General features: G+C 43.0%; 1 protein-coding gene across 1 annotated transcript in view; it reads right to left on the bottom strand.

Moving 5' to 3' along the window:
- LOC134736324 (uncharacterized) overlaps positions 1–16171 on the bottom strand; it is a 46979-nt gene that overhangs the window by 13868 nt on the left and 16940 nt on the right. Inside the window, 3 exon segments of the mRNA XM_063637102.1 lie at positions 720–835; positions 5088–5228; positions 5945–6872. Of these exon segments, the coding sequence (XP_063493172.1) occupies positions 720–835; positions 5088–5228; positions 5945–6872 (1185 nt within the window).

Raw genomic sequence — 16171 nt, 5'->3', positions numbered from 1 at the left:
TTTTGAGGGAGAAATGTCTAGAATGTAAAATGAGCCAAAAAGACATTACACAGGCTTGGAATAAATAATACCAACTCATATTGAAGGAAACACAAAGTGATCTTCATGTTAATGAAGGGAAAGAACAATTACAGTCTGTGGTAGGAAGTAAAACTGGTGAGATGGACATTGAAATCTGGAATTGTGAATATGTTTTTCTTAGAAATTTAATAAGAATTAAAACTAATTCTTCTTAATTTAATTTTTTTTTTTTTTTTTTTTTTGCAGTTGCAGTTGCAAGATTTAATAGAGTGGAAACAGAGCTCCCATACAAAGGAAGGGGACCCAAAGAGGGTAGCCATTGCCAGCTCGAATGCCTGGTTTATATCCCAATCATTGTCCTTCCCGCTGTGCTCTCAGGCAATAGGTGATTGGCTATTTCCTTACCTCCTGTTTTTGCCTAATTAGCATTTTAGTGAGCTCTCTTTACTATCTGATTGGTTGGGCGTGAGCTAAGTTGCAAGCCCCGTGTTTAAAGGTGGAAGTGGTGACCTTCCCAGCTAGGCTTAGGGATTCTTAGTCGGCCTAGGAAATCCAGCTAGTCCTGTCTTTCAGTCCCCCCTCTCAACAGGAAAACCCAAGTGCTGTTGGGGAGGTTGGCCAACGACCGCTCTAACTGCTTCCTGCTGAATTGGGTCATAGTAGGGGTTGTGCAGTTGAGATTTCCTCGGGAGGGTTGCCTTCGATGTCATTAACATTGGAGCATGGGCTAGCAGGCTGCTCCAGGGGTCCACAGTAGATTTTAGTCATGGACTGCATCTGGGGCTCCATTTGAAGAACATTTGTAGCTTTACAGCTTCAATTATGACAGAGACAAACTTTACAAGGAGGTTAAAGATACAGGGTCCAAAGAGGAGTAACAATATTATAGCTGCTAGAGGTCCTAAGAAGGGGAGAATCCAGGGCATCTACTGGCTGAGGAGGCCCCAGGGTCCAGTGTTTTGAAGCTCCTCTGCTCTACATTGTATTCAATCTCGAATTTCTTTAACTTTCTCAGTGACGATTCTGGACTGATTAACATAATAGCAGCATTCTTCCCCTAAAAATAAAGAGGTTCCCCCTCTTTTGGCGGTTAGCAAGTCTAAAGCTCTTCGATTTTGAAGGACTACTGCTGCTAGGGAGTTAAGTTGATCTTGCAAGGTGACTAGGGAGTTGGCAACCTGTTCCATGTCACCATTTAGTTCTTGAGATAGTTTGTAGAACTGAGTAGAGGTTGTGATACTGCCAATGCCAGTACCTAGTCCACTTAGCACTCCTGCTCCAACAACAAAAGGAAGAATGGGTACTCTTTTGTTGCGGGACTTAGGTACAACATGATTTTATAAATCTTGTTCAGTGTAAATGGTCATGGGGGGGGCACTAAGAATGAGACGAAGCACATAGATTCTGAAGAGCCATTCAAACAATGATAGGCTGAGGTACCACAGACAAAAAATATTCCTGAGGGTAGGCAGAGTATTCGTGTGGGAGGAGTTACCCACCTGAAGCATTGGGAGTTGGTTGTGTGTATAGTATTGCTAAATTTTACACAGGTGAGGTTTGAGGTATGGTTTATTTCCAGATTGGAAACAGGAGGTCCTACTAAAACAGAAGTGGTGTTTATTTCTGTGCTGAAGTTGTTCCATTGTTCAGGTACAGGGATTGAAATGTATGGCCTGAAGTTCAGGGGGAGGCACATCCAACAGTTAGTAGGGTTTTGGGCCGAGACCTCATGGAGCCCAGTGAGGGTTACTAGGCCAGTATGGGTACGGAGGGTTTCATGTAGTTTTGGGAGATCTAGTCCTTTGTAGGGGCTAGGGGTGCTGTGTACCTGGGTCAGTTGGGAGATTGCTTCCTTTACATGTTTTTCTCTTGCGGGATCCTGAACTCCACCCCAATCAGACATACTGGTATGGGTGAAGTCAGTCCAACAGACGGTGGCTCCAAGTCCTCCAGGACAACTAGGATTAATCATTTTCCCTGTCCAATAATGAGTATTTACACGCATGCAAAGTGTGGCAGAGTTATAACAGTTGCAGGGCATCTGGGTGTAGGCAGTGAAGGGAGGGTTTCCCTTAGATAAACTTCTATACAATGGGGCATCAATATTTCCAGGAAGCTGAATTCTCCATAGACGCTCTTGGTAAGGGGAGCTACTGGTCATACAGTGGCATGGAGGGGGTGCAGTGAGAGTGAAAGAGGGTAAGAGAACAGTAAAGAGAAAAATATGATAAAGGAGGGTCATGGGGATTTATGATTTTAGTTACTTTCTTCCTGGTTGTCACTTGAAGAGCAGGCACAGATCCTCTAGAGGCTCACAGGAATAGCTAGCGTTGTCTCCTGGATTTTCAGGTTCCTTTGGCAGTATCTAGGGTTTGACTCGAGTGTGATGTATCCAAGACTCCACTCCAGCCACTTTTACTGCGGTTGGGGTAGATAAAATGACCAGGTAGGGTCCTTCTCAGGATGTATCTAGGGATGGAGAATTAGAGGGAAGGGACTTGACTAATACCATGTCACCAGAGTGGAATAGTTCCTTTCCCTCTTCTTGGGGACAGCCTCCTTGTAATGTTTTAAGAACTTGTTGATATTTGGCTAAGGAGGTGATGTCTGCAACTAAGTTGGCCATCTCTCGGTCAAGCACAAGGTCACTGGTTAGGAAGGGCTGTCCATATAGCATTTCGTATGGGCTAAGTCCTGCTTTTTGGGGAGAGTTTCGGATTCTTAGTAAGGCTATAGGCAACAGAGCAGGCCATGCGAGGTGGGTTTCCTGGGTTAGCTTTTTTTAGATGTCGTTTGAGTGTTTCGTTCATTTTCTCCACCTTCCCTGAGGACTGTGGCCTCCAGGCACAGTGTAAGTGATATTGTATACCTAACACCTGGGATACTCCCTGGGTTACTGTAGCCTTGAAAGCAGGGCCATTGTCACTCTGTAAGCCTTGGGGAAGTCCGAATCTGGGAATTGTTTCATGAACTAATGCCTTTATTACCTCCTGGGACTTTTCTGTCCTACAGGGGAAGGCCTCTGCCCAACCAGTGAAAGTATCTACCCAAACTAGTAGATACTGAAATCCCTGAGATTTGGGCATGTGGGTAAAATCTAGTTGCTAGTCTTCTCCTGGGTAATGGTTTGTTTTTTGTTCTCCTGAAGAAGCTTGGTGATAAGGCAGGGGATTATTTCTTTGGCACACTTCACAGGCCCTGACTATCTGCTTGATAGTTTTGAAAAGGCCTGGTCCAGTAAATAATGATTTGGCCATCCGATGGGTGCTATCAATGCGTAAGTGAAAGGCTTGGTGAAGGGTTTTAAGTAATTTCCGTTGGTTAGCGGCAGGCAAAAGTATTTTTCCTTCTTCTGTGGCTAGCCATCCTGAGGGGAGGAAACCATGTCCTCGTGAGGTTCCCCATTCGGTTTCTTTTTCTAAGTATTGGGGCTTGGTTTCCCGGAGGGGATTACCCCATACTAGGGGTCCTTCTATAAGCATTTCTAATGGAGGGTCCTGCCTTGCGGCTCTTTTGGCTTCAATATCCGCTTGGCGGTTCCCTTTTATTTCCCTTTCCTTTCCTTTCTGATGACCTCGGCACTGTAAGACTGCCACCTCTTTAAGTTTCTGTACAGCTAATAATAATCTCCTAATGGCTTCCTGATGTTTGATACGTGTTCCCTTGGAAGTTAGGAACTCCCTTTCTCTCCATATTGCTTCATGGGCACAGAGGACTAGGTAAACATACTTAGAGTCTGTATGTATATTACCCTTTTTCTTTCTCCTAATTCTGGTGCCCGAGTGAGGGCTATTAGTTCTGCCAGCTGAGCGCTAGTTCCTGGAGTGAGGGGATTACTTTCAAGTATTCCATTATCACTGACCACTGCATACCCCACTTTTTGAAGTCCTTTTTCTACAAAGGAACTTCCATCAGTAGACAAGTTGAGGTCGGGATCAGTTAAGGGAACTTCTAAAAGGTCCCCTCGAGCGGCCTAGGTCTGAGCAATTACTTGTTGGCAGTTATGTCCTATCTTTTCTTCATTGTCTGGAAGAAATGTGGCTGGGTTAAGAGCTGCACAAGTGCGCAGTCACAGCACTGGCCCTTCAAGTAATAGTGCCTGATATTTAAGTAAATCGTTGTCTGACAGCCACAAGTCTCCTTTAGCAGTGAGTATGCCATTCACCTCATGAGATGTCCACACAGTAAGATCTCTTTCCTGTATCATTTTAACTGCTTCAGATGCTAAGACTGCTACTGCCGCCACTACCTGTAAACAATGAGGCCAACCCTTTGCCACTACATCAATTTGCTTACTCAGGTATGCCACAGGTTGCAAGCTCGTCCCTCAGATTTGTGTAAGGACTCCTAGAGCTATTCCTGTTTTTTCTGTGACATATAAAGAAAAGTCTTGCCCCATTGGCAAGCTTAACACTGGGGCTTGGGTTAGGGCCCTCTTTAGGGCCTGGAAAGCCGCTTCTGCTTCAGGTGTCCATCTTACTAAATGGATATTGGCTTTCTGAGTTTCCTTAATTAGTGTATATAATGGTCTGGCTATTTCACCGTACCTGGGAATCCATATTCGGCAGAAACCTGTTATGCCAAGGAACCCTCTTAGTTGCTTTAGGGTTTGGGGATGAGGATAAGCCAGTATAGGCTGGATACATTCCTCACTGATGGCCCTGGTACCTTTGGATAATTTTAGCCCTAAGTATTTAACCTGCTGTGAGCAGAGCTGAGCCTTTGGTTTGGAAACCTTGTAGCCACAGGTAGTGAGGAAATTTAAGAGCGCTTGGGTGGCTTGATGGCACAAGGTTTCTGAACGGGTGGATAAAAGTAAATCATCCCTGAACCCTTGGGGTAAAACAGTCCAGGTGAGTTGAGACATTGCATTCAAGGGTTCTTCAAAGGCAAACAAGAATTGAGAGTCAGGATGTACAGGGATGCAGAAAAAGGCATCCTTAAGGTCCAGGACTGTAAACCATTCTGCTTCCTCTGGTATTTGAGAAAGCAGAGTATAAGGGTTAGGTACAGCTGGGTATAGAGGGACAATGGCCTCAATGATAATCCTGAGATCTTGCACTAACCTCCACTGTCCTTTGGGTTTCTGTACTCCTAAAATTGGAGTATTGCAGGGGCTATTGCATGGTTTTACTAGGCCTTCAGCTTTTAGGTCCTTAACAATCTTTTGCAGTCCTTGTTGGGCCTCCAGTCTAAGGGGGTACTGCCTTTGGTAGGGAAAGGAAGCAGAATCCTTTAGTTTAACTTGAACAGGATGGGCATTCTTTGCTCATCCATATTGTCCTTCTGTTTCCCAGACTTCAGGATTAATTCCTTCCTCAAGCAGGGGACAACAAATGGGTGTTCCTTCTCCTATGTTCAGTTGTATAATGGCCCCTGCTTTTGCTAGAATGTCTCTGCCTAACAAGGGAGTGGGGCTTTCAGGCATAATTAGAAAAGCATGTGAAAAGAGTAAAGCTCCCCAGTCACAACTTAGTGGCTGGGAGAAGTATCTAGTGACTGGCTGTACTAGGACCCCTCGGATAGTGACAGATCTGGAGGACAGTTGTCCTGGACAGGAGAGTAAGACTGAGAAGGCTGCACCAGTGTCCAGGAGACAGTTAACCTCCTGGCCCTCAATGGTCAAGCATACCCAGGGCTCTGTGAGGGTGACGGCATGGGCATGGGCTGGCGCTTGCCCTGGGCACCCTCGGTCCTACTGCTGGATCATCTGGTTAGTGGCTTCTGACTCAGAGGACCTTCACTCCCCTGGGGCAGTGGGGCTTCCAGTGATTCCCTTGCCATAAGGGGTATGGACAAGGGGATGGCTTACTTCTACTTGGACAATCTTTTTTAAAGTGTCCTTGTAGACTGGAAGCAAGCCCTATTAGGTATTAGATTTGCCCAGCTTTTCCCTTTTCCAGAGCCTCCAAAGTCCACTTGCCTGAGGGCCATGACTAGAGCAGTGACCCTTTTTTTTAAATCCCATTTGTCCCATTCTCCCTGCTCCTCCTGATCTCTATTATGAAAAACCAAGGTTGCCAAGTTCAATAGGGTTTCTAAGTTTTGTTCTGGGCCTAAGACAGACTTTTGAAGTTTTTTTCTAATGTCTGCAGCTGACTGAGTGACAAACTTATCTTTTAAAATTAGTTGGCCTTCAATAGAGTCAGGTGACAGGGAGGTATGCTTCCTCAATGCCTCCCTTAGTCTCCCCAGAAAGGCAGTAGGATTTTCTTCCTTTCCCTGTGTTATAGTGGACATCATTGAATAATTCATAGGCTTCTTTCTAGTTTTCCTTAGTCCTTCTAGCACACAAGTTAGCAAATGTCTGTGGCACCAATCTCCATGTTCTGATTCTGTGTCCCAATGAGGGTCTACACTGGGAACTGCCTGCTGGCCTGTGGGGAATCATTCTCCTTTCTCTGTTGTCATCCTATCATTGACCTGACTGAGATACCAGAGATTGCCAAACTCTCAGGCCGCAGTTATGGCGGCACGTCTCTCATTCAGGGTTAGTGTCTGATTTAGCAGTAACATTATATCTCTCCATGTCAGATCAAAGGATTGTCCTAACCCTTGTAAAACATTAACATAGCCATCAAGGTTATCTGAGAATTTACCTAGGTCTATTTTAATTTGCTTTAAGTCTGAGAGAGAAAAAGGTGCATGCACTCTGGTTGGGCCGAATTCTCCTCCTCCCACTGCTTGGAGGGGGCATAATCGGGGAATATTGGCACTCTTTGGTTCATTGTTTACCCCTTTGTCTATCTCCTTTTGGACCATTTGGGTTGAAGGGCGGTCTTTATTAGTTGGAGAAGGAGTCGGGGGGATGCTGGGGTAGGGAGGTAGACTCTGATCGCTTTTGGAGGTCCCTTTTTTGGTTGCCAAAATGTTACCAGGGGGTCCTTGCTCCCAGATCTCCCAAGATGGTGGCAGGCCGTTTCCAAGACGGCGGCAAGGCTCGTGTTCTCTGACCTGGGGTTCTTGGCCTCACAGATTCCAAGGAATGGAATCTGGGGCCATGTGGTGAGTGTTATAGCTCTATTAGAAGCCGTGAGTCATGGAAGAGAACTGTGGAACCTAGTGACTATTGTTCAGCTCAGTTAGGACGAACCCAGGCACTTAGCCGTGCAGGAACAATGGCAAGCCTCTAGCCTGATCAGGAGTGACAATGGGCACCTCGTTGGCTCAGGAGCACAGCAGACACCCTGCTGGATCCAGAGGGATGGAAGTCAGCGGTGGGTCTGCGACGGCAGCAAACAGCAGTGGTGGACGGTGAGCAAAAGCTTAGCTTGAGCCATAACAGACACGGACCAGAAGTGAGTGCAGTCGCAAGATTTAATAGAGTGGAAACAGAGCTCCCATACAAAGGGAGGGGACCCAAAGATACAAAGGGTAGTCCAAATTTTTTAAAATTAAAAAAATTTAATTTAAAATTTAAAATTTAAAAAATTAAAATTAATTAATTTTAATAATTACAATTTCATGTAATTAAAAATTTAGCCAGGTGCAGTGACTCATGCCTGTAATCCTAGGACTTAGGAAGGCCGAGGTGAGGGGATCACTTGAGCCCAGGAGTTCGAGACCAGCCTGGGCAACATAGTGAGACTGCTATCTCTACAAAAAAAAAAAAAAAAATTAACCAGATGTGGTGGTAGGCACCTGTAGTCCCAGCTACTTGAAAGGGTGAGGTGTGGGGATTGCTTGAACCGTGGAGATAGAGGTTGCAGTGAGCCAAGACTGTGCCATTGCACTCCAGCCTGGACAACAAGAGCAAAACTCCTTCTCAACAAAACCCCCCAAACAACAACAGCAACAACAACAACAACAACAACAACAACAGTAACAACAAAACACATGGAGCTACATCAAACTGAAAAGCTTCTACACAGCAAAGAAAACAACCAAATGAAAAGATAATCTACAGAATGAGAGAAAATATTTGCAAACCATTAATCTGGCTAATATCCAAAATATATAAGAAATTCATACAACTCAATAGCAACAAAACAAAACAAAAACCCAAATAAGCTGATTAAAAGATAGGCAAAGGACCTAAAAGACATTTTTTCCAAGGAAAACAAACTAATGGACAAGTTATGAAAAGGTGCTCAACATCACCAATCATCAGGAAAATGCAACTCAAAACCACAATGAGATATCGCCTCATATCTGTTTAGGATAGCTATTATCAAAAAGTTGAGAGGCAACAAGTGTTGGTGAAGGTGTGGAGAAAAGGAAACCTTTGTACATTGTTGATAGGAATGTAAACTGGTATAGCCATTAGGCGAAAAACTATGGAGAGTTCTGAAAAAATTAAAAATAGAGGCAAGGCATGGTGGCTTATTCCTCTAATCCCAGCACTTTGGAAGGCTGAGGCATAAGGATCACTTGAGCCCAGGAGTTTGAGGCTGTAGTGAGCTGTGATTGTGCCACTGCACTCCAACCTGGGTGAAAGAGTGAGACCTCATCCCTAAAAAGACAGACAAAAAGGAAATAAAATCAATATCTCAAAGTGATATCTGCACCTGCTTGTTCATTTCAGTATAATTCACAATAGATATGGAAACAATCTAAGTGTTAATTGGCAGCTAAATGGATAAAGAAAATCACACACACACACACACACACACACACATACATACACTGTGAAATATTAGTCAGGTTTAAAAAAGGAGTAAATCCTGCCATTTTTGACAACATGAATGAACTTGGAGGACATTATGTTAAGTGAAACAAGCCTGACTCAGACAAATATTGTACGATCTCATTTATATGTAGAATCTAAAAAAGTCCATCTCATTGAAGAAGAGAGTAGAGCAGTGACTACCAGCTGCTGTGGGGTTGGGGAAATGGGAGATGTTGGTCAAAGGTTACAAACTTTCATTTGTAACATGAGTAAATTTTGGGGATCTATTGTACAGCATGATAGCTATAGTTAATAATACTGTATTGTTTACTTAAAATTTGCCAAGGGACTATGCCTTAAGTGTTCTTATCACACACACACAGTACATATATATGGTGATGGATGTGTTAATTAATTCGATTTTGGTAATTATTACACAAAGTATATGTATATCAAATCAACAAGTTGAACATGTTAAATAGGTATAATTTTTCTTTGTCAATTTTACCTCAATAAAGCTGAAAAAAAAGAAATATAACATGAGTCACAAATGTGAGCCACATTGTAATTCTAAATGTTCTAATAGTCACATGAAAGAAGTAAAAAAAGGTAAAATTAATTTTAATAATATATTTTATTTACTGTATATTAAAATCATTACCATTTAAATACGTATTCAATATAAAATTATTAATGAGATAGTTTACTTTTTTAAAAATATTAAGTCTTGGAATAGGTATGTATTTTACACTTATAACACATCTCAATTTGGACAGGCCTCACACTTCAAATGCTCAGTGTGTACCATATAGGACAGTGTATCTTTAGATCACTGTTGTCAATAGAAAAACAAAATATGTGAAAATCTTTATTATAAAAATTGAATTCATGATTTTCCTCAGATGAAGGCAAAGAAATAAAATTTTATGAAATAAGTATACTATAAAATGATTTATATGGTGTATGTGTCCTTATTTTATTATTCAACCACACATCAATAGAATACTCAGATATACACGCGTGTGAATATATTAGTTGTTTTTGATGTTTTTCAGGCACATAAAAAGCATAGCTTTATATGTTTTTTTACTTAGTCACTATAAAGTTATATTTATCAAGAGAGGCACCTAAAACATTTTATTTATTTATTTATTTTTAAAGTAACCAGTTTATTTTGTTTTATTGGAGGGTGTTGATTGGGCATTTTGTTTTGTTTTGTTTTGTTTTGTTTTGCTTTGCTTTGATTTAGAGTCGGGGTTTCACTCTGTCATCCTGGCTGGAGTGCAGTGGAACGAACATAGCTTACTGTAGCCTCGAAATTCTGGGCTCAAGGGATCCTCCTGCCTTAGCTTCTGGAGTAAGGCGGACTAGAGGCGCATGCCACCCCACCTGGCTAACATTTTATTTAAGAGTTAACTAGGCCAGGCACAGTGGCTCATGCCTGTAATCCCAGCATTTGCGAGGCTGAGATGGGAGGATTCTTTGAGGCCAGGAGTTCGAGACCAGCATAGTGAGACCCCATCTCTAAGAAAAAGAAGTTTGCTAACTCGATTTCCAGCATTTAAATATTTGGGCATATAGTAGGCATTCATCTATAACCTTGCCACAGGCCCTGCAAAAGTTGGACTTGGGCCTGGCTTGGAACTCTGCTTTCAAATGTTGGCATGACTCATTCCCTCACTCCTTTGAGAATGAGCTCAAATTTCATTTTGTCAGTGAGAACCGAAACTGTATACACCCACATAGCTTACTGTGTATATTTACAGGCCTTTGTTATTCTATGTTTCATCAACATAGCTTTACTACTCTAGGAAACTCTTGCTGAAGAAGATGAAAGTTGTGAATAACATTATCATTCATTTCATGTCCCAAAAGGCCATCAACTTTTCATGAAAAGCATCAATTTCTTCCTCCAATCATGGGAGCCATATCAAGACTACAGTTGAAACCCCAAGACTGCTTGAACCCAAGACTCTTTGAAAACCTTGCCTTTACGTCTTCACTTTGCTGTGACCACAAATCTTAAACTATTAAGTCATAATCCTTACAGAGTGTTAATTAAGCACTGATATTGGATAAGATCTGTCTTAAACTGACTCAGAGTCCCAATAAATATCCCGACTTTGTTCTCCCTCTTCTGAGATGCTCTAAGATTCTGTGGAGGGAGTACTCCCTTACCAAGATCAATATAAGCTCAGCTTTGTCTTTTCGACAGGTTGTCAGTGATACTTTGGGGAGCCAGCATTCAGGATCAGTAAGTCTTTCTCTGAACATTCTTTTTTTTTTTTTTTTTTTTTTTTTTTGAGAGGGAAATCTTTCTCTGTCACCCAGGCTGGAGTGCAGTGGTGTGATTTCGGTTCACTGCAACCTCCCAGGTTCAAGGGTTCAAGTGATTCTCCTGCCTCAGTCTCCTGAGTAGCTGGGATTACAGGTGCCTACTACCACGCCTGGCTAATTTTTGCATTTTGAGTAGAGACAGGGTTTCACCATGTTGGCCAGGCTGGTCTTGAACTCCTGACCTCAGGTGATCTACCCACCTCGGCCTCTCAAAGTGCTGGGATTACAGGCATGAGCCACCATGCCAGGCCTGGTCTTGAACTCCTGACCCCAAGTGATCCACCTGCCTCGGCCTCCCAAAGTGCTGGGATTACAGGCATGAACCACTGTGCCCAGCATAGTCAAATTGTTTTATATAAGAGGATGTTAATCAAATTTTATGATCAGGTGATCGTTCAAAAGCTAAAGCATTATATCAGAGCTTATATCAGTAAGAGTAGCTGGGGATGTAGAGGATATTCTAAGAATAAATCTTTCTGATGATCTGGTTTGATCCCAGAGATGTGAAATTAATAACACATCAGGGTATAAAGAGAATACTCTTTCCACATGAATATCATTTCTCATAAAGGAGTTTTTACAGAAAGTTAGCAACTTCTCTGGAATTAAAGGAACATCACTCTGTTACCCAGGCTGGAGCACAGTGATGAGATCATAGCTCACTGCAGCCTTGACCTCTCAGGCTTAAGCAATCCTCCTGCTTCAGCCTCCTGAGTAGCTGGGACTACAGATGTGCACCACCACACCCAACTAATTTTTAAATTTTTAATTTTTTGTAGAGACGGGGTCCAACTATGTTGCCCAGGCTGGTCTGAAACTCCTGGGCTCAAGAAATTGTCCACAGGCTGCAGCTTTAATTCATACAGAATTGTCCTCAAAGAATGTCATATTCTGGGCTACATTTTGGACTTATTTCCCTTTCTTCTTTATGGGGGATGTTCAATCTGTGATTTTCTGAGTTCCTCAGATGAAAGGCTTCTGCAAGTCTGTCAAGGTTTTTTAAAGTCTTGAATTTAAGATGAAGAATTGTTGAAATTAGTCTGGGACATCTGCTTTGATGAAGAGTCTTGACAGCCAATCAAAAGATAGCAGGTTTTCAGCTTCTCTTTTTAGAACCAAGACTATCTTGAACTTACTCTCTTTGAGCAGGATTTTTCTGTTCATCATTTAACAAAGAAAGACAAAAGGGATGGAACAGGGTGAATTGAAGCTCACAAGGACATCCTTGAAGAATTATGGGTGTACAAGCAAACTTCGGGGTAGGAGAAAAGAATTATGGGTGAATGGTTCCTTTAACATTTTACTAAGTGGGGTTCTGAAGGCAAGAGAGAGGTGAGGAAAAGACCTGAATCAATAGAATGGATGTAGAGTATGTGTTACTCAGGGTCCAATAAGGAAAGGAGAAACCATAACAATTATTTTAACAAGGAAGTTTAACATAGGGAATTGAGCCAGGTGTGGTGGCTACGCCTGTAATCCTAGCACTTTGGGATGATGAGGTGGGCAGATCACTTGAGGTCAGGAGTTTGAAACTAGCCTGGCTAACATGGTGAAGCCCCATCTCTACTAAAAATACAAAAAAAAAGAAAAAAATGCCTGGCGTGATGGTGGGCACCTGTAATCCCAGCTACTTGGGAGGCTGAGGCAGGAGAATTGCTTGAACCCAGGAGGTGGAGGTTGCAGTGAGCCAAGATCATGCCACTGCACTCTAGCCTGGGTGACAGAGTGAAACTCCATCTCAGAAGAAAAAGGTTGGTGGGTGGAATTGGTTAAAAGGATATTGGAGGGAATTCAGATAACACAGAGAGTAACTGCAGGAAGCAGCTTGAATCCCATAGTAGTGGTAGAACCAAGAGGAAAGATTGGGGTTCTCAAAAACTTATGGGCTTGGAGGAGAGGCACTGTTAGAACTGCTTGGCTTGTGCTGATATCTCTTGGCTTGTGATGGGTATCATTATGAGGCTAGTTCTAATAGGTGGAAAAAAGCTAGAATCTGGAATCATTTGCTTCTGCAACAAACTGTGCTTCTGGGGTGAGGATGCATTTCTGTGGTGACCAGAGAATAATAGAAAGCAAATAGAAAATTGTGAATTCCTTCTCCCTCCTCCACTTTCTTGTCTCCCTCTAGTTTCTTCTACCAGAATAACCTAACAGGAAAACAGATGGCAAAGGAGAAAAGTGTTTGCAGAATCCTAGTCCCAGCATCACAGAGCTAGAAGAGAAGGTTTGAAGCTGAGAGACGATAGCTTAGTAACTAACACAGAGATGCCACATGTGGATAAAAAAAAGAGAAGAAAAATCTGAAGACTGAATTATGAGAGAAAAGCTGGGAGCTAGAGAGGAGATACATTTAAAGATGTATTTAAGAAAACTGGCCGGGCGCAGTGGCTCACGCCTGTAATCCCAGCACTTTGGAAGGCCGAGGCGGGCGGATCACGAGGTCAGGAGATCGAGACCATCCTGGCTAACACAGGGAAACCCTGTCTCTACTAAAAATACAAAAAAAATTAGCCGGGCACGGTGGTGGGTGCCTGTAGTCCCAGCTATTCGGGAGGCTGAGGCAGGAGAATGGCGTGAACCCGGGAGGCAGAGCTTGCAGTGAGCAGACATCGAGCCACTGCACTCCAGCCTGGGTGACAGAGCCAGACTCCATCTCCAAAAAAAAAAAAAAAAAAAAAAACTACATTAACTGACAATGCATTTTGGAGTAGGGTTGCAATAAAGTGCTGTGATTTTATTTCACTCTGAGTATGGAGTAGAAGTTCAGCCCACCCAACAGGGTCAGTCCAGTCACAGTTACCTTACTTGTGGATAAAATGAAGTAAGATAAGCCTTAGCTAAAACAAAGCAACCAAATAAAAAAAAACGTAGAAACTATTAATACATTTAATAGATTCTCAAAGGATCAGGGCTCTTTCTGCTTTTTTTTTTCTAAAGTAAAAGCAACCAAAAAAAAATAGAAAATACTTGTATTGTTAAGACTAAGATGATAGTGAACAAGTCCACTCATACTAGAGTATTTATGGGAAATTTTTTTGTATGGAACCAAATAATTAATAATAGCCACTGTAACGGGTGATCTCAGACAAATTACATCTTTGGGTCTTTTTTTCTTCTTTGTAATACATGAATTGAACTAAATGAGTTTTACCCTCTCTTTTAGCTTTTGACTGTTTATGTATATTAAAATGACTGCTTTTCCCCCAAAGAGCTATTACTCAGGTATTTATAGTCTAAACCCAGAGAACTGGAGATTCTCTTTTAGTTTTGATTTTATCATTCTTGAGAAACATTTTTGTTAACACTTTGGAAAATATAGCCACAGTGTGCGGAACTGAGCAATAGCAGGCTTCTACTTCATTCCCAAATCCTTGGATAACAGGATTCAGTGAGCGGTAATGGTACCAAAAATTATGAAAGTGATGAGTCAAGACAAGAACACATGGCACCCAAGGAAAGACTCAGTTTTAATTTCATGATGTGACAAGTTCCGTGCCAATTTTCTCTGTTAAGATAATATATTCAGTATTTTGAGAATTCCAGGCACTTGAAAATCTTTTCAACAAGAACACTATAAAAAAAGGCCACAAAACCATTTGAAAAATTATTTTTTGACTACAAAAATCTTAACTATGTGAGGTAATAAATATGCTGATTGGCTAGATCTACTCATTCCATAATGTATATATACTTCAAAACATCATGTTGTACATGATACCTATAATTTTATGTCAATTAAAAAAATAAGGTATTTATTAAATAAATACATGGAGAGACATTCAGTGTTCATAGATTGAAATGTCCAGAATAATAAAGATGGTTTTTGCTGTCTGCCTGGGATGGCCCTGCAGGTCTACATAGCTGGTGCCTTGGTGATTGTGGCACAGCTGCCTGAGGAGGGGTGGTGCCTTCCCAGAGCCGGGTCCCCACGGGTGAGTAGAAGTTCAGCAGGCAGGGTCTTGTGGAGAGGCAATGGAGAATAAAGGCCTGGAAATCTCTCAGATAGATCTGAAGTTACAGGCCCACCCCTACATCCACGGCAAGATGTGGAAGTATTGCAGCTTGGACACCAATACCAAGTCATGAGTCTTGCCATGGAATAAAATCTGCTGCATCTGCCTGGCCCGGATCACCTATTCTGAAACACCTCCAACCTGTCCTACCACCTGAAGGAGATGACCTCCAAGAGTTTTACAGTCACCCAGCAGATTTGGGAAGCCTTCACTCCCACCTCCTCCAAACCCAAGCCCAAGTCATCCCAGCAGTTGTCGCAGGACCCAGTGGCCACAAAGGCTGGCCACAGTGATGAGAGCAAGCAGTAGCAGGAACTGATGGCCACTGTCCTTGGACTCATATGCAAGGGGCAAGGACATCCAGAGAGGACAAGCCCACTTCCAAGGTGCTGGCTGACCCCAGGTACCAGCTCCTGATCAGGAAGTACATCTCCACCAAGGCCATCCCTGAGAAGCATGGAGGGTCAGAGAGGTGATCCTGAAGAAGCTGGCCAATGCGTTGTGGTGTGGCATCTCCAGGGGCAAGTGGAGGAGTGAGAACCAGAATCGAGCCTTGGTGATATTGGCTGTCCACTTCCTTGATGTTAGCTCCCCCAACAGCCTGTCTGTGGGTTCCGGTGCCTGAAGACGTTTGAGGTGCTCGAAAAGAACACAGCAGAAACCATCATGCCGGTGCTCTTCATCAAATGGGGCATCAGCACCAAGGAGTGCAGGGCCACCACCGACCATGGCAAGGACATCATGAAGGCGTGCTCCTTGCTCAACATTGCCGTTCAAATGCCTTACTTGTGCAGACCTTCTATGCTGGCATCCAGCAGGCTTTCCAGCTCCCTAAGCTGGAGAGCCTACTCTCTTGGTGCTGTCCACTGGTGGACTACTTCCAGCAGCCCACCATGGCCTTTGACATGCTCTCGTGGAGAAGCAGACACAGCAAAACATGGGCACTGCATGCTGGTGAGCAATCATCTCCTGGTGGGGAAGCATACTGGCCATGCTGCAGCCGCTCAAAGAGCAGCAGTGTGTCCTCCCTGTTGTATCTGAAGACAGCAACAATCACAACCTGATGTTGAAGGCTACCAAGTGGTCCACCATCCACAGGCTGGTGGAATTCCTGCAGCTCTGCAAGCAAGTGGCCGAGATACTGTCTGTCTTGAAGTATCCTACCATCAGCACAGTGAAACTGCTGTTTCAC

Source organism: Symphalangus syndactylus, chromosome 4 (genome assembly GCF_028878055.3).
Source record: "Symphalangus syndactylus isolate Jambi chromosome 4, NHGRI_mSymSyn1-v2.1_pri, whole genome shotgun sequence".
Lineage (NCBI taxonomy): Eukaryota > Metazoa > Chordata > Mammalia > Primates > Hylobatidae > Symphalangus > Symphalangus syndactylus.
This window is presented reverse-complemented; position numbering and strand designations above follow the sequence as displayed.